Source organism: Montipora capricornis, chromosome 9 (assembly GCF_036669925.1).
Source record: "Montipora capricornis isolate CH-2021 chromosome 9, ASM3666992v2, whole genome shotgun sequence".
Taxonomy (NCBI): Eukaryota; Metazoa; Cnidaria; class Anthozoa; order Scleractinia; family Acroporidae; genus Montipora; species Montipora capricornis.
Window position 1 is genome coordinate 21,491,319 of NC_090891.1, and position 24,000 is coordinate 21,515,318.

At 39.7% G+C, this 24,000-nt stretch overlaps 1 protein-coding gene across 1 annotated transcript in view; it reads right to left on the bottom strand.

Moving 5' to 3' along the window:
* LOC138016688 (sushi, von Willebrand factor type A, EGF and pentraxin domain-containing protein 1-like) overlaps positions 1–13,002 on the bottom strand; it is a 71,833-nt gene extending 58,831 nt beyond the window's left edge. Inside the window, exons 1-7 of the mRNA XM_068863877.1 lie at positions 12,175–13,002; positions 10,094–10,255; positions 8,863–9,024; positions 6,608–6,799; positions 5,430–5,615; positions 5,120–5,332; positions 2,237–2,527 (exon numbers count right to left, since the gene is read on the bottom strand). Of these exons, the coding sequence (XP_068719978.1) occupies positions 2,237–2,527; positions 5,120–5,332; positions 5,430–5,615; positions 6,608–6,799; positions 8,863–9,024; positions 10,094–10,255; positions 12,175–12,877 (1,909 nt within the window). The 5' untranslated portion in view covers positions 12,878–13,002. The remainder of the gene's footprint in view (positions 1–2,236; positions 2,528–5,119; positions 5,333–5,429; positions 5,616–6,607; positions 6,800–8,862; positions 9,025–10,093; positions 10,256–12,174) is intronic.
* Between the last annotated feature and the right edge of the window lie 10,998 nt (positions 13,003–24,000).

The following is a 24,000-nucleotide window of genomic DNA, read 5'->3' on the forward strand; positions in this document are numbered from 1 at the left end:
TGGAAGAAGTTACTCCACAAATTCTTTTCTTAAACACTAAACCGTTTGTTATTTCTACGGATAAGTTATTTTAAGTGGATGCACATTTTTAAAAAGTGTTTTAATCGTTTTTTACCTTCGTTCACGAATGGATCTCGAATTTTTGTTCTCAACTGGAATTATATAACAATCATCTGTACTCTTTTTGGACAGAAATAATTGATTTGCTTGCTGGTTTGTCTGGTTTTAAAATGCCAGCAAACAAGAGGTTTTTTTAGTCCGTTTGCCTAACTGTTCTTCGATGTGCCTCAACAATGACAAGAAAATTTTGCCCTTATGTTATAAACACGTAATCGCAATGAGTAAGGAGAAACGAAATATCACCAGCTTGTTTATAGTACATACAGGTAATTTGTTGGAGATCTTGTTTAAAGTTTGTCCCTTCTTGCCGATTCTGGTTCTAAGCCAAGCTAGCATGTTTCAATGAAATACATCAAAATGTAAATGATCCCGTTTTCAGAGATAAAGTGGAATTAAGTTTTGACCTTGAACCAACAAAGACGATCTGTCACATGATCACGAGCTATGGTAACGTCTATGATTACGAATTTTAACGTGATTCCTATTCGATGGCTTTTGACAGTCGACTCTGAAATGGCTTCTTTCCTTTACCCTTCGCTTGCTGAGGATTTGCAACTCATGTGATTCGAGAAAAATTAATTGGTTAACTGGTGAATTCCACGGTAAATTTCATCCGAAAAACTGATATCGCAATCACGAAAGGATGAGTCAAGGCCACCCAACGAGCAAATTAAGCCCAAAGCCTTTTAGAAACATTTCTAGGCTCCTTGCAATGTATGATGACTGTCTAAAGAGATGTTTTTATCACCTAGGAAAATTTGATCTGTTCGAATATCTTAGCTGAAAATTGAAGTATCTGAAAATTTACAGAATGATCTCTTCAAGCTGAACGTTACCTTCTAAGAACTTACAAACGAACCATTGGCTCGTCCGAAACTTCTAGATGACCTTTTTAAGTGCCAAAAATTGCAAAAACATCCCTTCCGAAAACGTAAGGGACTAGTTTTCCCTGGATGAGAATCTTTTAGGTGATGTTATAATTAAGAAATCTGTTGCTATTTCACAACGTAGTGCCGTAATTCGTAGAGCAGTGACTCTTCCGAACACATATTTCACCGAAAACTAACGTTGAGTGCACCTGATGAGAGCGATATCGGTTTTTCCAGCAAAATTTACTGTCGAATTCACTAGTTAGACAGCGAAGAAAATGACATACTTGAGCAATATCCGAAAAAAGCAAAACGTGGACAATTCCAAAGCCTTTAATTGTCACTAATCCTACAGCCAGTAAGAATAAACAACCCAGGAGCACCGCTTTTAGGCTCGGCCAAATCTATATATTATTAAATTGCATGAATCACGCATTATGGCGAGAGGGCCTCGGAACCAACGGGCTTATTCGAGGAAGCCCCTTCCCTAGAGCTAAGGCCATACGCTTCTTCTTTTTTTTTTTCGCTTAGCTTCGAATGAGTTTCCTGATATTGGGTCGGTCAGTCGCATTTTAAAAAAAATAATAATAAATTAAAAAAAAAAAACTCTCGGGAATAGGAGGCCTGGTACCTCAGCATCATTGCTGTGGAGCCTGGAAACAACAAGACACGAACCCAAAATCAATATGGCGGAAAAAGTGTTTGGTGTTATTGTAAAATTAAAACAACATGGGAAAAAAGAATCAACCACCGAAATTCTTATGCGAAATAAAAATGGTTTAAATACTTCGTTAATTTTTTTTTCAGTTTTGAAAATGCCAAAACAATGGGTCGGTCGGACGACGCTAAATGGAGAAAAAACGAGGATGGCCTAATAAGACCACCGTTGGGTTTCATTCAGTTTTAGAAGCCCAATGGCTGACTGCGTCAAGGGTAAGCGTCCACTCAAATTACCTGAAATTGAAACATGATCAACACATGTACACTTTTAATTTCATCATTGTATCAAAACCAGTATCAGACCAAACCTTTTCCCCTGGGTGAAAACCCCAGCACCAACTGGATTCCCCTGTCTCAGAAGAGCTAGCAATAGAAACCTAATATCTCGATTCCTAACTAAGAATGAATTTGAATATCATTCCTGAAGGAAAACCATAACGAACTAATGAACTAACGTCTGGAATAACGAACTAACGATTCCCTGCAACGGGCTTCAAATGTGGTATTATTGATGCTGATTGCCTTACCTGCCACCATAACCAAGAATAAGCACTGGGCTGAATTTCCAGCATTATCTGTAACATTGTACTCTACTTGGTTCGACCCTATTCCCAATAGCTTTGGGAGATCGGTGTCCATGTATTCGCCATTAATCTTCAAAGTGATGGTAAAAGAATCATTTGTTATTCCTGGCTCGTTTTCCACCAGCGAGTTGTCGTTAAAGGAGAAGTCCCAGGTAACAGTAGCTACATTTGTGCCTGGGTCATTATCTTGTTGGATTGTTGCAGACGGGCATGTCAGTAAAGGACGTCTAAAATCTGAAAAGAAATTTCACTAGAAAGTAAGGTGGAAGTGAAAGCAGCAACATAAAGAACGCAAATATTTTTTTTCGGCTCTGTGTTTGGACTTTGGATTTTTTTTCTATTTCCTTTTTTTTGGGGGGGAGGGGAGGGGGAGGGGGAGGGGGGGGGGGTGCGATTTGGCTGCGGCAATCGCGATGACCACCAAACCACAGACAACTACGCTACAGATCAACGGGGAAATATGTATTTAAGATTTGTGCACGCATGACCGGAAAAGAGTCTTTTTCGTTTCACCGTGCAATATCCGGTCATCATATGACTCGGCAACACATTTAATTTTACGAGGCTAATTTCTCTCGGTATTGTTGAAAAAGTGTGAAATATTTTAGAATATCGTCGTAGAAAATTGTAAAGCATCTGTTTACTGGTTTTGCTTTGAGTCAACGCCGTTAACAACAGTTTTAAAGGTCAATAACTATCCTACGAACGCTCTTAACTTTATAGTTGGGTGAAGAAATGTGGACTTTGGACTTTAAACTTTGGACTTTGAACTACGGAATTGAACTGGATATTGACCAAAATATTTGAACTTAAAAAATCGTTGACATATTGTAAATTTTTAACAAACCGGGGCCTCTTATTGTTATGAACGTCGCCTTGAAGGCATGGATAGCACCACGACCGATGAACGGTTGGCTTGGCCGCGCGGAAGGTCGTGTTTTTCAACTCGGCAGAACTCTTAGAGCATTTTTAATTTCATTCATAAATGGTTACACTTTCAAGTTTTCTGAGACAAGGTTTATAAATCATGGGCCCCATCCTACAAAAATAGTTTTTAAACTCAGCGAGAAATAATTACTTAATTAAAGAACCTTACAATTCGCAAAAATAATATTAGCTCACTTTACAAAGTGGTGATAGACTGGGATCTGATGTCGCTCAAAACAAAAATGAAAATGGAAAGTATGATGGTCGTGACAGCAAGGTTTTAAAGAAGCAGACAGTTATAAAATTGAAGTAATCTAAAAGAGTGAAGCTGAGAATGCACCAAAGGAATGAACCGTACTTTTCACTATGGCCGGTTATAAGCGTCCCCTAAAGTCTAGTTCTCAGGCTATCAATCTTTTCCGATTTGAGCTATTGGTGTTGTCTCCTGCAAAATGTGGCAGGTTTAGCGGTAAGGTGTCAAGCAACACGATCTCTTTCTCAAATGAAGGATTACCCTTCATTGTCAGTTTGCCTTAATGAAGTATTATCCTCCATTTTGATCACTCTGTCCCAGGACTTGTGGCAGCAAATAAAAAGAAAAAAGTAAAAGGAAGACTCTGGACAGGATTTGAACCCGGAGCACTTTGAAGGAACTGTTTTTATCCACTTAACCACTTAAGATCAACAGACTAAAAAAATTCCCGATTATTTACCAAAACTAATTAGCATGTGTATAAAATCGCAATAGTAGCAAGTATGATAAATACTGTAGGAAACAGACAACTTTTTTAAAAGACATGTTTCGGCATGTAACATGTCTTTTAAAAAAGTCGTCTGTTTTCTACAGTATATAAAATCATTGCTGAATAACGGTCTGAAACTTGATTTTAAAATTGTTAAATTTCTTTTAAAGTTTGGTAACCGACATTTTTCACTGTGTAAGCTTGCTTCTTAGCAGGTGTTAATACACGTTTACAGCGGCATTTTTGGAAGAAAAACTTATTGACATTAATAAAAAATGACATCCTCGCAGTTAGTGATTTGGTAGTCTAGTCTAGTGGTTAAGTGAAGGGGTTATTAATCAAACGTTCCCAGGTTCCAGTCCTGCGAGTCCAGACATTGGGGTTCGGCTGTTTAAAAGAAAATATGTTCATTTTCCATGATCCCTATCAAGCTTTCAGTGACCAAAATGAACGATAATACTTCACCTGAAAAAAAGTGACAGTTAAGAATAATCCTTCAATTGAGGGAGAACCTGGTTGAGCAAAGAGGCTTAGGGCATATGAGGTCACATCACAAACCACAGCCTTGATAATTGTTGCTATTATGCTAAACCTCATCCAATAGACCGTGTTCATAAATGGCGGCCAAGAAATTATTCTTTTGTCTTTGCGCTAATCATCCTCACTAGCCTCACTTTGGAGATTTTTTTTTTGAATTTTGCTCGTGCTAACGAGGAGGATGATTAGCATAGAGACAAAAGAATAATTAGTTAGCCGCCATTTATGAATACGGTGTATTATAGGGAAGATATCTGTTCACAACATTGCTTTTGTTATTCAAATGTGCCAACCACAGGAACAAAAAACCCTTTGTTCCTGTGTGTTCTAGGTTCTGTGTTCTAGGTTTAAAGGTTCACATGAAAGTTTATCTTGAAATCAAGCAACATATTTTTTTACTTGGAAAATACTGTGGTTTTTACGGGTCGAAACAACAATAAAAACACATAGATTTTGTTGCCATGTTTGGGAGATTCAGCATCGCTTCAGTTACGGCACACGGACTAACACGTCGGAGTAACACTTGCGTGTGGGTTTTTTGAAATTAGCTCAGTCATTTTTTGCCCGGGAGCTCCAGCTATGGTTTCTAACACGATGCCAAATCACTCTTGATATGTACCTTTACAAGTTGGGGAAACAGCTCTGTACTCCCAGGTTCCATTGATTAAGCACCTCCTCAAGTCACTGCTTATCACAGTTGAGGCATACGAGATATGATACCCATCCGGACAATGTAGTGTGCAGCCTTGGTCGACAAACGAAGGCTGGTCATCGCACATGGCAGGAAGGTAACTACCGACAGACACAGTCGGTAGTGCAGGACATGTGATCCCTGAAAAGGTGGATTTGTTATATTTAAGATTATCAACCTACGCTAATAAAAAGCTAACACAAACACAAACACAACTCTGAGTGGGGAAGTCACTTACGTATGCACTCTGGGTGGGCTGGGGACCACTGGCCATCTAGCTGGCATGTGACTGTCTCACTTCCAGATCGCTCATAGCCGCGAGCACACACAAAGCTACAGTTTGTTCGGTACTCCAGACCATCACTTGTGCAGTCACCCGCGGCATTTTTAGCATTAGCCACAACCGTATAAGGGCACCTAATCACTGCAGATTAAGAAAACCAAATTTCTTTATCAGTTATTCTCCTGGGTATATGTTGCCGCGGTAAAGTCCCTTCTCATGCTGAATCCGTTTTAACCTACAACCTCGGTCATAAATAGTTGTAACACCTCTCTTAAATAGCACGTAACTCGATTCCAAGCTATTTATAACGCAGCCCTCCTCCTCCCTCCCTTCAAGGTTGCGTTTACCGTTCTAATGTTGCGTTTACAGGTTAGTTCTTGCACTGAAACCCATAAACATCAACACTGAAAGGGGAAGAGGGGAACATTTTCCGTCAGTGTTACAACATTTGTGACCGAGACTGGTAAAAATGGATTCAACCTGAGAACGGATTTTACCAACAACATATATGAGTCTTACTCCTAGACTATGCTGGTTTCCTGCCGTATAACGAATTCGACGGAGGATATTTTTGTTTCTTACGAAGCGCGTCGAGACAAGATAGGCAGAGGCTTTGCACATCTTGATGACCACCAAAATTCTTGGTGACTGGAAAAGCAATTACAAAAAGACTATCAGTCCTGACCAAGGCATTGTTCTAAACACGTTGTTAGCCACTCAGCAGCACAAGGGTCTTTATCTTTACCGTAAGGAAGTAAAAGAGCGTTCGAGGTTTATAATCTTTTTATGGAACAACACTTAATATGAAATCTTTGCGTGCAATCTCTCCCAACATTTAATTGTACGAAACAAATGCGTTTATGATAAATGAATTTACAAAAAAGTAAATCATACATTCCGTTAAAAATCTTTGAAGAACCTTTTTCATCCACCTTTGGCCATTTGGTATTATCTGCATTACACCATAGAGAAAACGTAAGGAGAACAAGGACCTACTCAAATACCAGTAGTTAATCAAATCCTCGGTTTTTCAACATTTGCTGTTAAGGAGTCGTGCATGGGTCTGTTTTCGTATATAGTTGGCTCAAACTAAGGAAACCGGCTGACCGATTTTATTTAATATAAAAACATACCTTCGCATTGCGTGGTTGAGCCACTCCATTTTATGACGTTCGTGGATGTTACAATACATTGTCTGGTCTCACTACCAGTAAGTCGATATCCTTCATCGCACTCGAAAGTGCAATATGACAGGTACGATCGGTCACAGGATCCGCCTTTAATCCTCCCGTCGGTGGGAATAGGTAGCGTTTCACATTTCCTAACTATTGAAAACACACAAAAGGATTGCAGAAAGGTGTGTGTTGACTATTGTAAGGGAATACTAGCGATTTAAAAATGTGTTAGAATTCACAAACCTACTGTTGAGGCTAGAGGCAACGGCATTCACTGGGGATGTTTCTCAGCTAACTCGAGCCTTTAGGAAAAGTCACAGTCGACGTCATTTGGGCACTTCGATCATTTCTTTCTCACCTGGCTATTCAAAGCTGTGATATCTAACTTGTAGAAATGTTTAGGGACTTTTTTAAACCATGCTGGGGAAATTTAGGATTAAGATCCTGCAAAAAGCATTTCACTGACCTTCATGAAGTGCAAAATATACTTTTAAAAATTTGATACAAGACGGTGAGAACGATTGATTGAAGCCCCAATCGGTCTTGTGTTTAACGATTATTATTAAGGAGCTAGTTCGTCTCAGTGGTTCGGGCTTTGCCATGAGATCCGAAGATCCCAGGTTCAAGATCCCGTTCTGACCACGTTGCGTTCAATTTGATTCTGGTAGTCTCTGGATCAACTACTCGGCTGCGCTTGCAAACAGGCAACTGGTTTGCCTTCGGCCGATTCTCGAAAAAAAGTTATTGCTCTTTTCTGTTCGTTTAATTAATATATTGGCCCTCAAAAGCCCCAGTGGGAGAGTGGTCAATGCAAGTAAGAATGTATGTATTGTGCTCAGTGTATTGTATATACGCATTGCGTATCTATAGTGTAGTGCGCTTTAGGAGTGGGAAGGATTTTCCCGCCGTGAGAGAGTAAAGTTCTCCAGTTGCTGTGGTTTATTGTTCTCCGTTACAATACAGTGGAAACTTGGTCCCAGTATACTTAAAGCTACAACTTTCTCATATTCTTTTGGTCTTGTCTTGATGTTTTGGAGTTTTGTCATAGTGTACTGTGGCAACATTATTATGTGGTGTCGTTTTGCCATTATGTGGTGAGGTTTTCTCATTATGTGACGAGCTATGCTGGTAACGTGTTGTGTTTCCAACATGATGTGTTGAAGTCTTCTTTTGACGTAAGGTCGCCGGCGCTTATCTTCGGTTTCTGTAGCATGAACCGACTAGGAGTATTTTTACTCCCCCCTGGATGGGATGCTAGTCCATCGCAGGCTTAGCCCCAGCATTAGATTCGCCGTTACCCATTTATACACCTGGGTGGAGAGAGGCACCGTGAGAGTAAATTGTCTTGCCCAAGAACACAACACAATGTCCCCGACCAGAACCCAAACCGGGACCACTTGATTCGGAGTCGAGCACACTGACCATGAGGCCACCGCGCCTCCTGCTTCTTTTGACGTGCTCTGTTTATAATCACACACACTCTTCTTTTTTATAAAAATATATTTGATAAGAATATCGAGGCTGAAATTTGCGAAATTTCAAGACTGTTTTAAGAATAAACCTGAAGCTGAATTATGAAAAGAATATGATTTTGTGCGAAATTGTAAATGGTTTACAATGATAATTTTGTGCGTTAAAAATCTGTAAATACAATACATTTCTGTGAGAAATGCTTTTTTTTAAGCCAAAACGGCAAAGTGTCGTCTGACGTGACATCTTGACCTAACCGATTGCAACGAACAGCGATGGAGCACGTGCACAATGTAACGCGATACAGATCTGGACACCAAACACTTGTAATTGATACCCCAATACATCCTTAAAAAAAGTCATAAGCTATAATTAAGAATATTACAAGGGTATTTTCAGCGTAAAATCGGCAGAAAAATAGAAATATTCAGCCTGGGCCGGGAAAACAATATTCTTATAAAAAAGAAAGAGCGCAAAGGTAGAAACTCGACGTCATAAAAGAACCTCACCATATTAAAAGGAAAACACAGTACGTCAAAAGAACAACTCGTCACATCATGCTGGAAGCACAACACGTAATCATCAAACCTCGTCACAGAATGGCGAAACCTCACCACAAGACAAAAGATTATACATAAGAAAGTTATGGCATTCCACTCCTTTTATGCGCGTGCATATTGTGGTGTTTGTGGTACGGTACGAGTGAACCGCGGAGAAGTAAGCGTAAGGCTTGGATCACTTACTTGTGCAGTCGTTTCCATTTTCGGGAGTACCCTGGTATCCTGTGTCACACTCGCAATCCAAACGGCTTCTGCTGCCAATGTGTTTATGACCTGAGTTTAGAGGACAAGCTGTGCACGAATCTGCATGTCCCGAAAAATCTTTATAGGTTGAAGGGGGACACACTGCAAAGGAAAACAATTCACCCAATAGACCGTATCGGCATAGAGTGCAATTGATGTGGAAAATAGTGTTCTCAAATGACAGGAAGGTCGGTGACATAAATCATGATTAAAACCCTTTAACTCCCAAAATCAAAAAGTCCTTTTCTCCAAAGTAATACTGTAGCTTTCTTTGCTGGGTAGTAATGAGAATTTGCTCTTTGACCAGGAAACATAAACATGAGTTGGCATGAGTTGAAGTGTGTATATTGAAAAGTTTCAGTCGGCTTGTAATGCGTCTTAACGTCCAGGGTGGATTCGTTTTTTAATCATTGTCCTTTAAATACCACTTTGTGGAGGAAAGTGATTTCGTTCTGTGATATTACGGCCGTGAATTCATGGTAGTGTGGAATTTGTTAGCTTGTTCAATAAAATGATCTACCTGTGTTTTATCGCTGTCCCAAAGGGAGAAAATATCATCAATATATCAGTTTCATAGTTTTGGCTTGGCATCACTTTGTTGTATTAAATTTGTTTTAATTTGCGCCATGAAAATACTGGCAAACGAGACTGACGTTTTTGTCCCCATGGGGGTTCCATGTGTTTGGAGATAGTTATCCGCATTGACGTGGAACAAGTTTTTGCTAAGGATATAAAAAGTAGAATTTGCCTTAGGAAGCGTGCAAACTATGTTCGTTCCCTCTTTTTGTGGTTTATTTGTGTACACGCTAGACACGTCCATCGATACTTAAATTGTGTTTTTGGCTATGATCTTTGTTTTCTCTATGAAACTGATAAAATCAGTTGTGTCCTTAATAAACATTTGTTGTTTTCGCGCGATAGGCTGTAGCAATGTATCCATAAACGAAGACATTCTCTCGGTCTGTAGGTAATTATGCCCAAAAGTTTGTAAGCCCAGGCTTACTGGTTTAAATGCTGCTACGCCCCTACTTGGAGTACGCCTTTCTTGGTGACATATGTTAAAAAAGCAAGGATCCTCTCTAATTCATCAGTGAACTCTGTCACAACAATTCAAGACTATCTACGCGACAGCGACTGTCCTTACTCAATACTTGAAATAGACAATACTTACGTATACACTGCCCCACGACTCCAGAGCCATAATAACCCAAAGGGCACGCACATTTGTAATCTCCGTTTACTAGACCGCAAGCACAGGTTGCTTTCACGTCGCAGTTGTTCTGGCAATTAGACGGGTCTACATCTTGCGTTTCCCATAGTTGTTCATAAGGATCTGCATGGAATAGTTAACAAACGAAAAGTAGTCAAATAGCATGGTGAAGGAAAATCGTCCAGCCGACCGTGGTCCTGAATTGCTGTATGCGATGCAAGGAAACTTACGTAACCACGACAGAGAATGCAATGAGAACTCCACGAAGCAACTTACAGGTTTAATGTGGAAAGGAACGTATGGTACTTACAACACACAATTCTTTGTTTTCCTTCGTAGGCAACAAAGTGGAAAGGCTTGAGGGTTTCTGAAGAACTTAACTTCACAAAGACGGGTTTTCGATTCTCTCACATTGCGTCAACGCGTGACAGAGTGGACGGATTGAAACTCTAGCAAAGTTCCTTCAAAGACGAGAGGTTGAATTTTTGAAATCGTAAGCTTAAGTTACCTACTTACTGGTGTTCCAAACCTTATGAAAACCAATTATTGCTAAAGTTGAAGATGCAATCATTATTGTTACGTAATAGGTCATCTGTCCAATAAGAAAGCTAAGTAAAACAACCTGTATTTAGTTTTTAAACTGTTATATCTCAAAAAAGAATCATCACTCTTTTATATCGCGGGAAAGTGATGAAACGCACTGCACAGTTGAAAATATCCCTTGAGCGGATTCAGAGCCACCTTAAATATCCAACAAGATAGCTCCTTTTGCAGATAGTTTCAACTTATCCTGCAAATCAATTTGTGAACGTTATTGAGTTTTTTTTGGAGATACGAGCACTCGAAGGCAAATAATGAGTTTTCAAAAAAAAATTTCCTGTTGCTATGATGACATAATTCCGTCAATATATTGAGCGCATTTTTTTTAACAAGAATAATGTTATTTCACATGACACTATAACATGGCTGTTTGGTGATAATTACATTACATTTTTATAAAATAATCAGGACAGTACGCGTACTCTCGTTGGTCAATAGCTGTGTTTAGATGAGAGTATATAAACACGGCTCTGACATCACACGAATTTTGATTGGTTATGTGTTGTCAGACGCGCGTTTTGATTGGCTGGTCGGAAATATGAGCGTGTATCAAGATATCTGTTTCAATCCAGAAGTAAAAAAACCAACATTTTTCTTCATTTGTCGAATTATTTTTGGGGAAGTTAGAGGGATTCTGGACAGTTATGCAAACCCTCGACTGCTTATCGGGTTTGCATAACTGTCGAGAATTCTCCAACTCCCCTCGTGTTTAGATGAGGCTATTTAAACACGGAAAAAGTCCTCTATTTTGTAAATTATGAATAACTAGCAATTAACTGAGATTTAACCGTAAGAACCGAACGTTCGAGGTTAATATTAAGTTGGCTATCACCTATCCTCATCACGAGCGTTATCAGTTCATACGTCGCTTGGAAGCCTACAAGTAAGATGAACGAACGCGTATTCCTTCGAAAAAGAATATTTTCGGAACAAATTATTACAATTTGGTTCGCTAAATTTCGGTGAGTCATTTCTTGAAAATAAGCCGCCAAATAACGTCAATATATGCAGGGAAAAACCAATCTGGCTTGGTTATTTCCTTTAGTTTTCTGTTTTATTAGCACTTATCCAATCAGAGTTTTCGTTATATCGGCAACAAGCACTTACGGTCCTTGTGAATTAAGTGCAGCAACACGTTTATAACTTAATTCGAAAGGATCGTTTGGCGCAGAAAAATCTGTTCAGTTCTATGACCCTGATGTTGGTTTGAATCTCTCTGAAACAATTTTGTCCATTTGGTGTGATTAGACACCTAGAGCAAGTGAAGTCTTTGAAGCCCTGCATGACAAAAGTCCATTCGTTCCACAAAGGAATCTTATTCAGCCCCAGTGTTGCGGCCAACTTCTAAATGCCAAGTCATTCAGGATCGAGTCGGTAAAGCCATTTCAGCCAAATTAAAATAAATCGCGAAGGACGGTGAATTGAACAAAAGACAGTCTTACCTCCTCTAAGGTAGGTCGCAAGTTCAGAAAACTGGGTAAAATCTTGCAAATGGAAGGCCTGTTTATCTGGGTTTTCAACGACTTGACGGAGTCGCCCATAATCAATGTAACCGACACCTATAGCAAAGACCTCAACACCAGCAGCCCGAATTTCCTGGGCTAGCGAAACTGGACTTGGATCATTCGATGGTGTGTTCCACTTGCCATCCGTTATCAGGATTGCCGTTGTCTTGAAGGATTTCAGGGGTACTCTCTTGTCCTTGTTTAAGGTACCGAAAGACACCTGTTTTACCAGATTAAACGCGTCTTTCATGTTGGTCAGGAATCCGTTTATATTTTTATTCAATTGATTAAATTTAGCGTTGAAGGTGCATTTGTTCTTCATTAGAGAGGCCGAGGAAATCTGGTCAATGTAAATACTCGCAGTAGTTCCAAACGGGATCACTTCAACCCTAGTACCACCATTGGAGACTCTTATCTCGTTCAGCAGATTGGTTACGAATTTTTTTTCTTCGTTAAAATCGCTGCCGGATAGACTGCCAGAGGTATCGATGAGGAAAAAGATGTCTGACTTTTGATTTAGATGTTCACCTCTGAGCTTCAGGAGCTCCGTTTCGGAGACTTTGAGCCAATCCACGTTTTGGGACAGGACGACCTCAAAAATGGTCAGAAGCGACAGCGAAACGTAGAGAAAGGCTTTCATCGTCCCCTCAGTAATTAAAGGGGGGAAAAGCCTTTTGAATTCACAGAAATACTAGATAAACACTTCCTTCTAGTAAACTGATTCTCTACAGTCAAAGAACGATATTAATTACAACAGTACTGTATTATGACGCAGGCCGGCAGGTGTGCATACACGTTATGGAAACGAAATACAGAACCACTGTTTAGCCTCTAAAGAATTTGCTTAACTGTCGTTTTGTGAACTTAGTTTAATCAATATACGAGACTTTCAATTTTCCGTTTCGTCAAAAAACGAGGGAATTTCATTTCATTCGTTTTCGTAACTCAACTATTAATCCGTTTTCGCTGGTACATGTAGCAAGGACAATATCACCACATTTGCACACACATGAAAATGTTGCGGGTTCATGTTTCAAGGATGTGTTGCAAAGACATATACCCTCGTGTGAACTGATACTTTTATAATTGTGCCACCGATTTGGGGGTTGTTTTGTCCCCGCGACATGTCCCATGAAGTTCAACAAGTTGAACTTAATGGGAAACGTCGCTGCAACATATCCCTGCAACATGTACCGGCAACATTTTCATGTGTGTGTAGATGTTGTGATTTTGCCCCTGCTGTATGTCCCCGCTACACCACCCTAATGCATGTTGCCTCAGTGTGTACTACACAGTCACCTTTTTGTCGCTGCATGGGACATGTCGCTGCAACATGACCCTTCGTGTCTGCCCACCTTAAAGTAAAAGTTCAATCAGTCTACCGACAAAACGTTTTTCTCTCAGTTTTAATTCATTTTCTTCTTCTCACGTTAAAGTGAAAAATTGCTATGGGACACAGTCACTTTCAAATTTGAAATGTATTTATCCAAACACAACTGAAAAAACACTATTGCGTGGTATTTATTTCTCCATGCAAGCTGATTAACTGCTAAATACGTAAAAGGTTTTTTCCTTCAGCAAAGCGATGCAGGTGCGGATCGGACCAAGGTCAGAATTCACGAAATTGACTCAGTATCAATAGTTTCTTCGTTTTCCAGCCCCATCGTCCCGCTAATATAAATCTGAAAACTACATGTGGTACGTGTTACACAAAAACAAAAGGCACTGATTTGGGTCAGGTATTGAACTGCAGTGTTCCAGTGAAGTTTTTTCAAGTGGGGGGTCATCGAGACCATTTGTGCGGTCACCCAGACGTCGTGCCAGCAGAGGCTCACACGTTCACACGTTTAATTTTTTTGTCATGTCCTGTCCCATTTTTAGGTCTTTTAGTGTTTTTAAGCTTTGTAATAAATTCAGTTTAAAGATAACAAAACACGCTCTTGAGTAAAACTCACTGGTTTCTTCTTTAAACAGTCTGTAAGAGCCGAAATGCAAATTGCTCTGATGGAAGTTTTCCTGCGTGTCATGCATGTCTTACAGTTGCATTAAGAAAACGTTTATTACACACTCTAAGGAAGGTCTGAAGATGTTGTTTCCGTTTCATAACACCTTTTCTTTTCAGTCTGATCTGATGCCAGGTCAAAAAATATTTCGGCTTTACGTGTGCACCAAAAAGTACCGTAAAAGCCGGATCGAGTTAACAGTAAAAGACAAGACAAAAGACAGATGAAGAAAAAAATAACATAGCTTTTATATATAACCAGAAACCCATAAGGGTTGAAACGTGTAACGCGCGTTCACAGCTTCCGAATACTCAGTGCGAACTGATTGGTTGAATGTTTCAGTGCTAAGTACCATATGTGGAAACCCCTCGCTCTTGTTGTTCCAAATATGGTACTTAGCAAATCGAATATTCAGAAGCTTGTTTCCTAGCACACAAGGGGCCGTTACACGTTTCAACCCTTATGGGTTTCTGATATAACTCTGAATCGAATTCTCATGAAAGATCGTAAAAACACGAACATTTCTGCAGTTTCTAATTTCTAACTTCTATGAATCAAGGGGATGGTCATGATGTTCTGTCAAAAGGAAGAAATTGATCAGGTGCTAGGCAATCATAAAGGTGCACCTGATCACCTTGTGTTAACTGAATAAACTACGAAAAAGAATGTTCATCGATCGTTCGTCGTTTTCAGAGTAAAACGACATACTTTTTAACCAAGAAACTTCTTTGGTTTTTTACAGCGGTTATCAGTTACACGCGCCCCTCAACGACTTTTTTTCATATTTCAAAACTAAAATTTAGGTGGACGTCAATCAAATGTTTCCACGAAGATACTCCTGTTCTCTTGGCGGCAGCAGTGAATTCGTCATGGAAACATTTGATTGACGTCCACCTAAGTTTTATTTTAGAATATGAAAAAATGTCTTTGAGGGGCGCGTGTTACTGATAACCGCTGAAATGATCTTGTAATTGCGTTCGCAAGCTTAATCTCGGTTTTTTCCGTTCTTGTCCTGTGTCTTAAGGATGTTGGTGTGCCTGTGAACGGATGCATGATTTTTTGACATTCCTGTAAAGACACCGAAATGGCCTTCCCCGCTTGAATTTTGAAGGGGTACGTATCGGTCGGAAAAGAAGTACTAAGACATATGATTAGACAAGTGGCATGCCACGTGAGCTCGTCTTGCGTTGGATTTTTCTTTCGATTCAGTCGTCGTAGGCTTCGCTATTTTGTGCTCTCATCGTTGAATTTATCGAAATCTAATTTATATGTTAACGAACAGGACTTTGAATCGCCTTGGCTTTGGGATGTTAAACGTATTTTGATTGCATTTGTTGATTAGTTCCAGTCGCGACAGATACATGTAGCTTAGTATTTATCCGGTCGAATATTGTTTAGAATTGCTGGAAACATAATCTGAAGGCAAGATCCATAAGAGGGAGAGTGAACCAAGGAACGGCAAATTATGAAAATACTTTATTCATCAGGAGAAATACTCAAATCTGTCGCTTAGAGTTTGTTTACGATAAATGAGCCCGCGATTGCAAATGTTTACTAAGTTAGCTTTTACGCTTAAACATTTTACCAGTTCAAACGAAATTCGAAGACTATAAATGTAACTATTTTTTGGGAGTCTACTGCTGAAGTGGCGCTGTCACGCAATGTGTCAACAAATCGTAGGTTGTATACGAGCATCAAGAGTTTCGCGCTTCCGGTTGAAACGCAGCGCATCATGGGATAGGCTGTCCAGATTCTTGAATGCCAGCTATACTGAATATCTCCTGTTTCAGATCGCGTCTCTTTACCCCCGATTCATACTGCATTTTTCCACTGAAATTCCTCCTTTAGCCGTTGCGTATTGGTCAGTAATCCTATAAACTGGTGAGTAAATCGATTTTATGGCTATTAGTGTCCTTATCGCGAAAATATTGCAGTAAAACCTGATGAGTTTTGAGGCTGCGAGGCGTGTTGCTCGCTAAATGTTTCACGTCTGTAATCATTCTGTTTTGATTTCTTCACTAGGTTTTGGATTTCGGCAATCGGATTTGTGTACTTATTTGCTTTCCAACAGCGGGAAAAGGCTGACTAAATGGGCAAAACAAACCTGCACTGCTTTCATGCATGTTTGAATGGGACACAAACAAGAATTCTTGCAAAAAATTGTATTCACCTGATAACGGATCTGTGTCAAGTGCATAAGCAAGGTCCCTAATTTCAAGTATCTATGATTATTAAATTCTTTCGTGTCCAGACTTTTTCCTTCCTTATTTTCCTGTTGATGTTCTCCATCCATCGTTTTCTTCGTTCGCTATCCTTTTCTCCGCGGGAGATGGAAACGCATCGAAATGGTGGCTCACAATCGCACGTTTGTGTAGCCATAAAATGGATTTACTCACCAGTTTATAGGATTACTGACCAATATGCAACGGCTAAAGGAGGAATTTCAGTGGAAAAATGCAGTATGAATCGGGGGTAAAGAGACGCGATCTGAAGCAGGAGATGTTCAGTATGGCTGGCATTCAAGAATTGTTGCTCACTTTTCTGGACAGCCTATCCCATGATGAACTACGTTTCAACCGGAAGCGCGAAACTCTTGATGCTCGTATAGGGGGCCTCCTAAACTGGCATCGACTTTGACACGATATAGCGATGAAAAACGTGGATTTTAGCAATAGACAGAGGCTGAAGGTCAACTAGTGAAATTATATATTTAAGTGACGGCGTCGAACGCACTCTCATAATCTTTGATTACTACTGGTATTTAACTAATTTACATTTCATCTGTCGGGTCAGGAGGCCTTCTCAACCACGGTCCCAGGCTCTCTTGTCGATGAGACAATGGAGACCCTGGGAACGAGGTTGGAGGCCTTCTTTGTCGGGTTCCTGAGAAACGTATCACTCAACTGGCCAGCAGCCATATTGGATTACTGAAACAAAAGAAAGTATTTGCATAAAAATAGAGTTCAATTCTCGGAGGATTAGTTTGGTACACCATCATGGCCGCCATTCTTTTGTTTTGGAACAGCAACATGGCCGCCGTGACGTCATGTGAAAACGCTCTATTTTGACTTCAGGGTGAACTATTTACACAATCATGAGGTTGAGCGGCCAATCAAAACAGAGTTTGTAATTGAAAATCTAAACATCTATGAGATACAATTATAGACTTGCGAATTATCGCAAATCACAATGCTGACAAGCACAAAAGCAAAAGAAATGGTTAATAAATGTGAACAGGTTTTTTACCAACTGAATGCTCTTGAGTTAGATTAAAGCGATATATTGTTGAAAAATCTTTTTGTGAAGGAGCTATGTCTCGCAAATGATGTAATTTCATGACACTCAAAATTCGCAAAAGGCATGAGTGGTGTAATAATAATAATAATAATAATAATAATAATAATAATAATAATAATAATAATAATAATAATAATAATGATAATGATAATGATAATAATACTAATAATAATAATCAAAATTTTTATAGCGCCATTTCTACTAATTAACCAATAGCGCTTAACAAGGTTGCTGAAATATGTAGAAATTACATCATAATCTTAAAAGAACGGCTAAATATGAAAAAGGTCTTAACCATTTTCTTAAAAGAACTTAATTAAGCATGTTAAAGTTCTTATTTCGTTTGGTAAATTGTTCCAGAGTAAGGGAGCAATGATTGAAAAAGCGCGCTTTCCATAAGACTCAAGATTATACAAAGGGTCTATTAACAAATTCTTGTTGGCGGAACGGAGTGTTCTCCTAGACGTATATTTAATTAAAGAGTCTGATCGATATTTAGGTCCAATTTCGTGATACGCTTTAAAAGTCAAGATTAATATCTTGAACTCAATCCTTGACATGACAGGCAACCAATTTAGTTCTTTCAAAATCGGGGAAATGTGGTCGTATTTATTTGAGTACGTGAGTAGACGGGAAGCAGCATTTTGATCATATTGCAGCTTTTGCAACAGAATCTGATGGAGGCAAAATAAAAGAGAGTTACAATAGTCGATGCGAGAAGTTACAAACATGTAAACAATCTTCACACTGGTAAGTCGTAGCAATAAATTGGATTAACCAGGAACTTAAAGAAATATTTTTGGCTTCCCAAATAAACTTCATTTTACACTATAGTGACAAAACAGATCTTTTTCTGGCGTCAAAAACTTGGCTACCTATTAATCATTTGTCAGAAAGAAAAAAAATTTCTCGCGTGTCACAAAATGCTGCGTGTCACATTCCAACCCACGTATGCAACTTTGTTAAGCTCGAATAACATGATGAATTCACAGCAAGCATTTTGTTGCCACTTTCCTTATCTTTGGCTGAATGCTAATAGACGAAATCGGCTAAATCTATGTTGTGCCCAATTCAAACCCTCTGAGAATCAAACGTTTTCTTCCATGCTTTAATGTGAATACATTTTAATGTAGCGATGTATGGCACCAATGCAGCGTACGTAGTAAAGGTAAGCTCGAACAGCTAAATAAGGAGGCGCTTCTAGTAGTTTTAGACGATCAATCTAGTGCCTATGTAGAGTTACTATGTAAAGTACATATGGCCACATTGGGACAAAGGAGAGTACAGAACATGTTAGTTACCGTGTATAAATGCTTCTTCGGTGCAGCACGGTCAAATTTACGAACTTATCTACGGGTGCCTGAGGCTGGCTCTTATTCTCTAAGAGGTGTGGCCAAACTGAAACCGCCTGCTGTTAGAACAACAACATTTGGTCTTCACTCTTTCCGTTATCTGGCCCCCAATGCATGGAACAAACTACCGGATATCACTAGGAAGGCTAATACCCTATTTATTTGCAATCCGAATAGAAATAAAGTTTCTGTATGTATGTATGTATGTATGTATGTATGTATGTATGTATGTATGTATGTATGTATGTATGTATGTATGTAAAATGCACAAAAGAATCTTAACCCCGGGAGATTTGAATTGGGTAGAACATTGAATTAGTCGATTTGGTATGCATTTTTTACCGTTTAAAAAATACCCTGTGTGCCAGATTTTCTACATGCAGAATTTAAGATATAAGCCATGAACTTTACCATAGAATGGGGGATAAGTCAGCGTTCATCTTTGAAGCCTTTGAAGGTGGTTTTCTTTTTTTCGATAAGTCAGCTTAAATGTGAAAGCAAATGTTTCATACAGAACCGGTTGCGATACCTCTGGGCCCTACGCCGGAGTGCTATTACTTCAAGATTTACTCCGATATTTCGCCCCTATTCCTGTAAAAATCTACCATTGGGGGCCATAGTCAACCGCTATTTTTAAAGCCTGGCCACATAGCAGTATTCGGGTGTATACTCCATGGGAGATTGCCAAGGATGCACCCAATATATAGATTTAGCCAGGCCTAAAAGCAAAGCTCCCGGATTATTTTTACTGGCTGCAGGATTAGCGAAAATAAAAGGCTTCTACGCTGCCTAACTAGTCTAAGAGAATTCCACGGTAAATTTAACGCGAAAAACATCGCATGAATCACGAAGCGATGAATACGATATCGGTTTTTCAAGTGAAATTTACTGTCGAATTCACCAGTTAGGCAATGATTTTTTCTTGAATCGCACGGCATTGAGTTTAAAAGAAAACAATCAAATCCTCAGCAAGCGAACGGAAAAGGAAAAAGCCATTTCAGAGTCAACTGTCAAAAGCCAGCGAATAGGAATCACACTAAAATTACAAATCGCAGATGTACTAGCTCGTGATGTGACAGATCGTCTTTGTCGATCAAGGCCCCAAAAAGAGTTTTATTGATGTACTTTATTCCACTTTATCTTTAAGATCGAGATCATTTACATTTTGATGTATTTGTTGATACACGCCATCTTGGCTTGGAACCAAAATCGGCAAGAAAGGACAAAATTTAAACAAGATCGCCAATAAATTACCTGTACGTGCTCTAAACAAACGTCTGGAACACAAGCTATTGATTTCTCCTCACTTTTACGAAAACTCGACGGTTGCGATTACGTGTTTATAACATATCATTTTTTTAAGGCCAAAATTGTCTTGTAACTGTCGAGGCACATAGAAAACCAATTAGGCAAACCGCGTAAAACACTGCTCTTATTCGCTCGCATTTTAAAGCCAAACAAACAAACAAACAAACTCAATTATTTCTTTATGTCTAAAAAGAGTACAAATGATTGTTATGGGATTCCAGTTGAGGATAAAAATTCGAGTTTCATTCCTGAACAAAGGAAAAAACGATTAAACTACTTCAGTAAAAATATGCATCCACTTGAACTAACGCTTTAGTGCCCAAGAAAAGAACTTGTGGAGTAACTTCTTCCACCAAGTTTGAGCTATTACTTGTACACTGTTTAGTTGTTCTCGTTCTCTTTCTCTCTTCTTTCGTTTCTGCACTGCTTTCAGGCCGTCGAAGCATCATGCAGCCTTACTATATTCAAACTTTAAAATCTCCTCAAGATAAGACTTATGCCAAAATTTTCAAAACAGAGCAGAAAGCAGCGCTAAAGAAATTGAAAATAAACACTCAGCTTTAAGTTTATATCCTTCCAATGCTTGACTCAAATAACTACATAGCCACCAGTGTGTCCTGACCACGGCTATATTATGTCAAACCGGGATTGAAACCGGCGCAAAATGTAGAAAAAATGTTTTCCAAACAGTTTTTTACCTGTACACGAAAACCGTCTACTGTCAATAGCTTTTGTTGACGTAGTATGGCCGTGTAGCCGCGTCGAGCCACAGAAAGAGGGCTCTCGCGCGTGTTTGACTTGGTTTGAGCCGGCGATCCAATCAAAACAACTACCTGGCCAGCAGAAAACTTCAAAAAACTGACCTCGATGAGGTCCAACCTGAGCCCGCGATGTGGTCACGTGGTACTGGTCAGCGGATACCTTGTTTTGACATGTGTCAATTGACCATAAAAATAATTTAATAATTTGCACTTTCACCGCTCTTCATTTTCGGGAAGGATATGGTAGTGGATGGAGAATAGAGAATCAACAGCGCAAGAAAAGAAACAAAAGTACGCCCTAACGAGGTTGAAATTGAAAACACAATTCAAGGGATTCAAGATACATCAGCATTACATCATTTTGGATGTATTAGGAGGATATTCGAAAGAACTTCAGGGCACTGTAAGGCAGCTGGTTGGAGCAAGAAGCAAAGATGTGCTCCTTAAGACGCAAAGGTCTATTCTCTCAAACAGTATCCACATTGCACCATTTTTCAAAATCATGACCTAAACGATTTTGACTTTCCGTATACAATTGCTCATGATATGTTAGTTTTTGGATAATATCAGAATTTCTTTTTCAATTTATAATTAATTAGTTATGTAAATACTGTGAGTTCTTATAAACTCGATAAGCGATGTTTCGCCCCCTATTGGGTATGTAAATATGCATATTAACGTTTTACACAATAATCTGCTGATAATAATAATAATTATTATAATTATAATTATAATTATTTTTATATCGAGGCATGACTCTGCGAAACGCTAACTCTGCTTGAAGTCGCACTAGTTTGCTGAAGAATGCGCAATAAAGCTAAACACATTAATTGGATGAATTTGGCCACACATGTGGCGTGTTTAATTTGATCCAGGACACTTAATTGTGGTTTACAGGATTACCATTGTTCAGCAAAGGTGGGGCGAAAAAGACGCGCCCACATTACTAAATGTACGCAATCAATCCGATGTCTGGTGACTGGGGATGGGGAGAGCGGGAAAATGTTTTCTTCGCGAGATACCAACGGTACGAGGGCCAAGGGAAGAAGGGCGAATTGCTCCAGAGAAATATCTTTTATACTCTAGGGAACGCCCCCCTTTATTTCCTGTGGTGATACTTGACACATACCAGGCTTACGGATTAATGCTTGACCGTCATGGCTCGACATAAATAACATTATGCGTGCACAGAATGTTTGGTTTTATATCGAGGCATGACTCTGCGAAACGCTAACTCTGCTTGAAGTCGCACTAGTTTGCTGAAGAATGCGCAATAAAGCTAAACACATTAATTGGATGAATTTGGCCACACATGTGGCGTGTTTAATTTGATCCAGGACACTTAATTGTGGTTTACAGGATTACCATTGTTCAGCAAAGGTGGGGCGAAAAAGACGCCACATGCCACCGATTGTGGCAGCCCCACCAAGCAAAAGCAGAGTTAGCGTGGCGAAAGAAGTCGGATAACACGAGAATTATGAGAATCAAGCTGTGGCTAATAATATTATATAGAAATTGCTAGCGACAGGCCTGTGTAGTCTTAACAGGCAAGCGTGAAACCGCAGCCCTTGCCTGACCGGCTTCAATAAAAAATCTAAGAGCACGTGCAACGAATTAAGAAACCAAAGGAGTTAAAGTACTTAAGGACCTAAGGGAGATAGTAAAGCCGCAGCCCCCGCCTGACCGATGGCACCGTCAGCCGAAGGCTCGGACAAAGTAAACATCGATATTTAAAGGGTGACATAAGGATGAACGGAGGAAAGTGAAGTCGCAGCTCCTGTCTGACCGACTTCAGTAAACCTCCAGTTATGAAATATTACAAATGAGAAAAGCAATATTATAGCAAGTCCTCTATAGTTTTCGATGTACTTTGATACCTGGCTATATACTGCAAAGTTAAAAAGTGGGCCGCAAAGTAGCAGCCCCTGACTGTCCTACTTTAGTGGCCACACGGGAAAGGACAGCAACATAGCAGCCCTTGTCTGACCTACGGAGCTGTCAGGACGTACGAAATACAGGAGAAGGACGTTCCAGCTTAAGTCAATTGGCATTGATACTTTCAGATCTAAGGTAAACCTTAAAGGCGTCGGATTTCCATCGACCAAGAGCCCTAATTTGCGCATCAGAAAAACCCTTGTCGGCAGCGTGACACGCGCCCCCGATGCGTAAACTGTGGTTTTTGTATCGACTAAGGTCTAAACCGCAATATTGGAGACAACGCTGAAGCTCGGTATTCGGTAATTGATAGACAGTAATAGGTGTCTGATCAGAATTACAAAAAAGAGGGCCAGGTCGAGTACCTCGCACCTCGCAGTACTTAAGAAGGCTTTTAACCGGGCAAAAGATGACAGAATCATCCCGAGTAATTAGGATATCAAATGGCCGGTGGTCAGGATTATGTTTATAATCAGTGATAGTGATCTTAGCCGTGCATGGGTCGCCATCACGCAATAAAATTTGCAGATCTCGGTATTGGACAACTACTGAACACGCAAAACGGGTGCTCTTGGTCGAAAGCTCGCCAATTCGGAAAAGTCCATAAAAAGCAGTAAGAAACATGGCCGAAAATAGAGTGCGTTGAAAAGCCGAAGAGTTAGTGTATTCGAGGGACCGGACGAGCTCATGCAACACTGGTCTTGTGATGGGCAAACGAATATCTGAATGTCTTTGACGACTTAAGGCTGTCAATAATTTTTGTATCAAAAACGATTTGGTTGGATCACAAAATCCTCCGAGTTTGTGAGCGTAAGAAATGGCAGAAAGATGTAAAGTTATCGTAGAATAAGCCAATTTTCGGAAAGAAAGATATGAAATATAAAGAGGGAGACAGACAGGAGATAATGGCAACGTGGGGTTAGGGGACCCGTAAAATTGAGCATAAAATTGACGAAAGACGGCCCACGCGCGTTGATAGGATCTCTGGGATCCTTTAGTTAATGCTGAGCTCAACAAGCCACTCAAGTTAGAGACCAACTCTTGGGCAGTAGGTTGTCGGGCACTGTAGTTGGATTCTGGTCTACATCCGGTGAGAGTTCCTTGAAC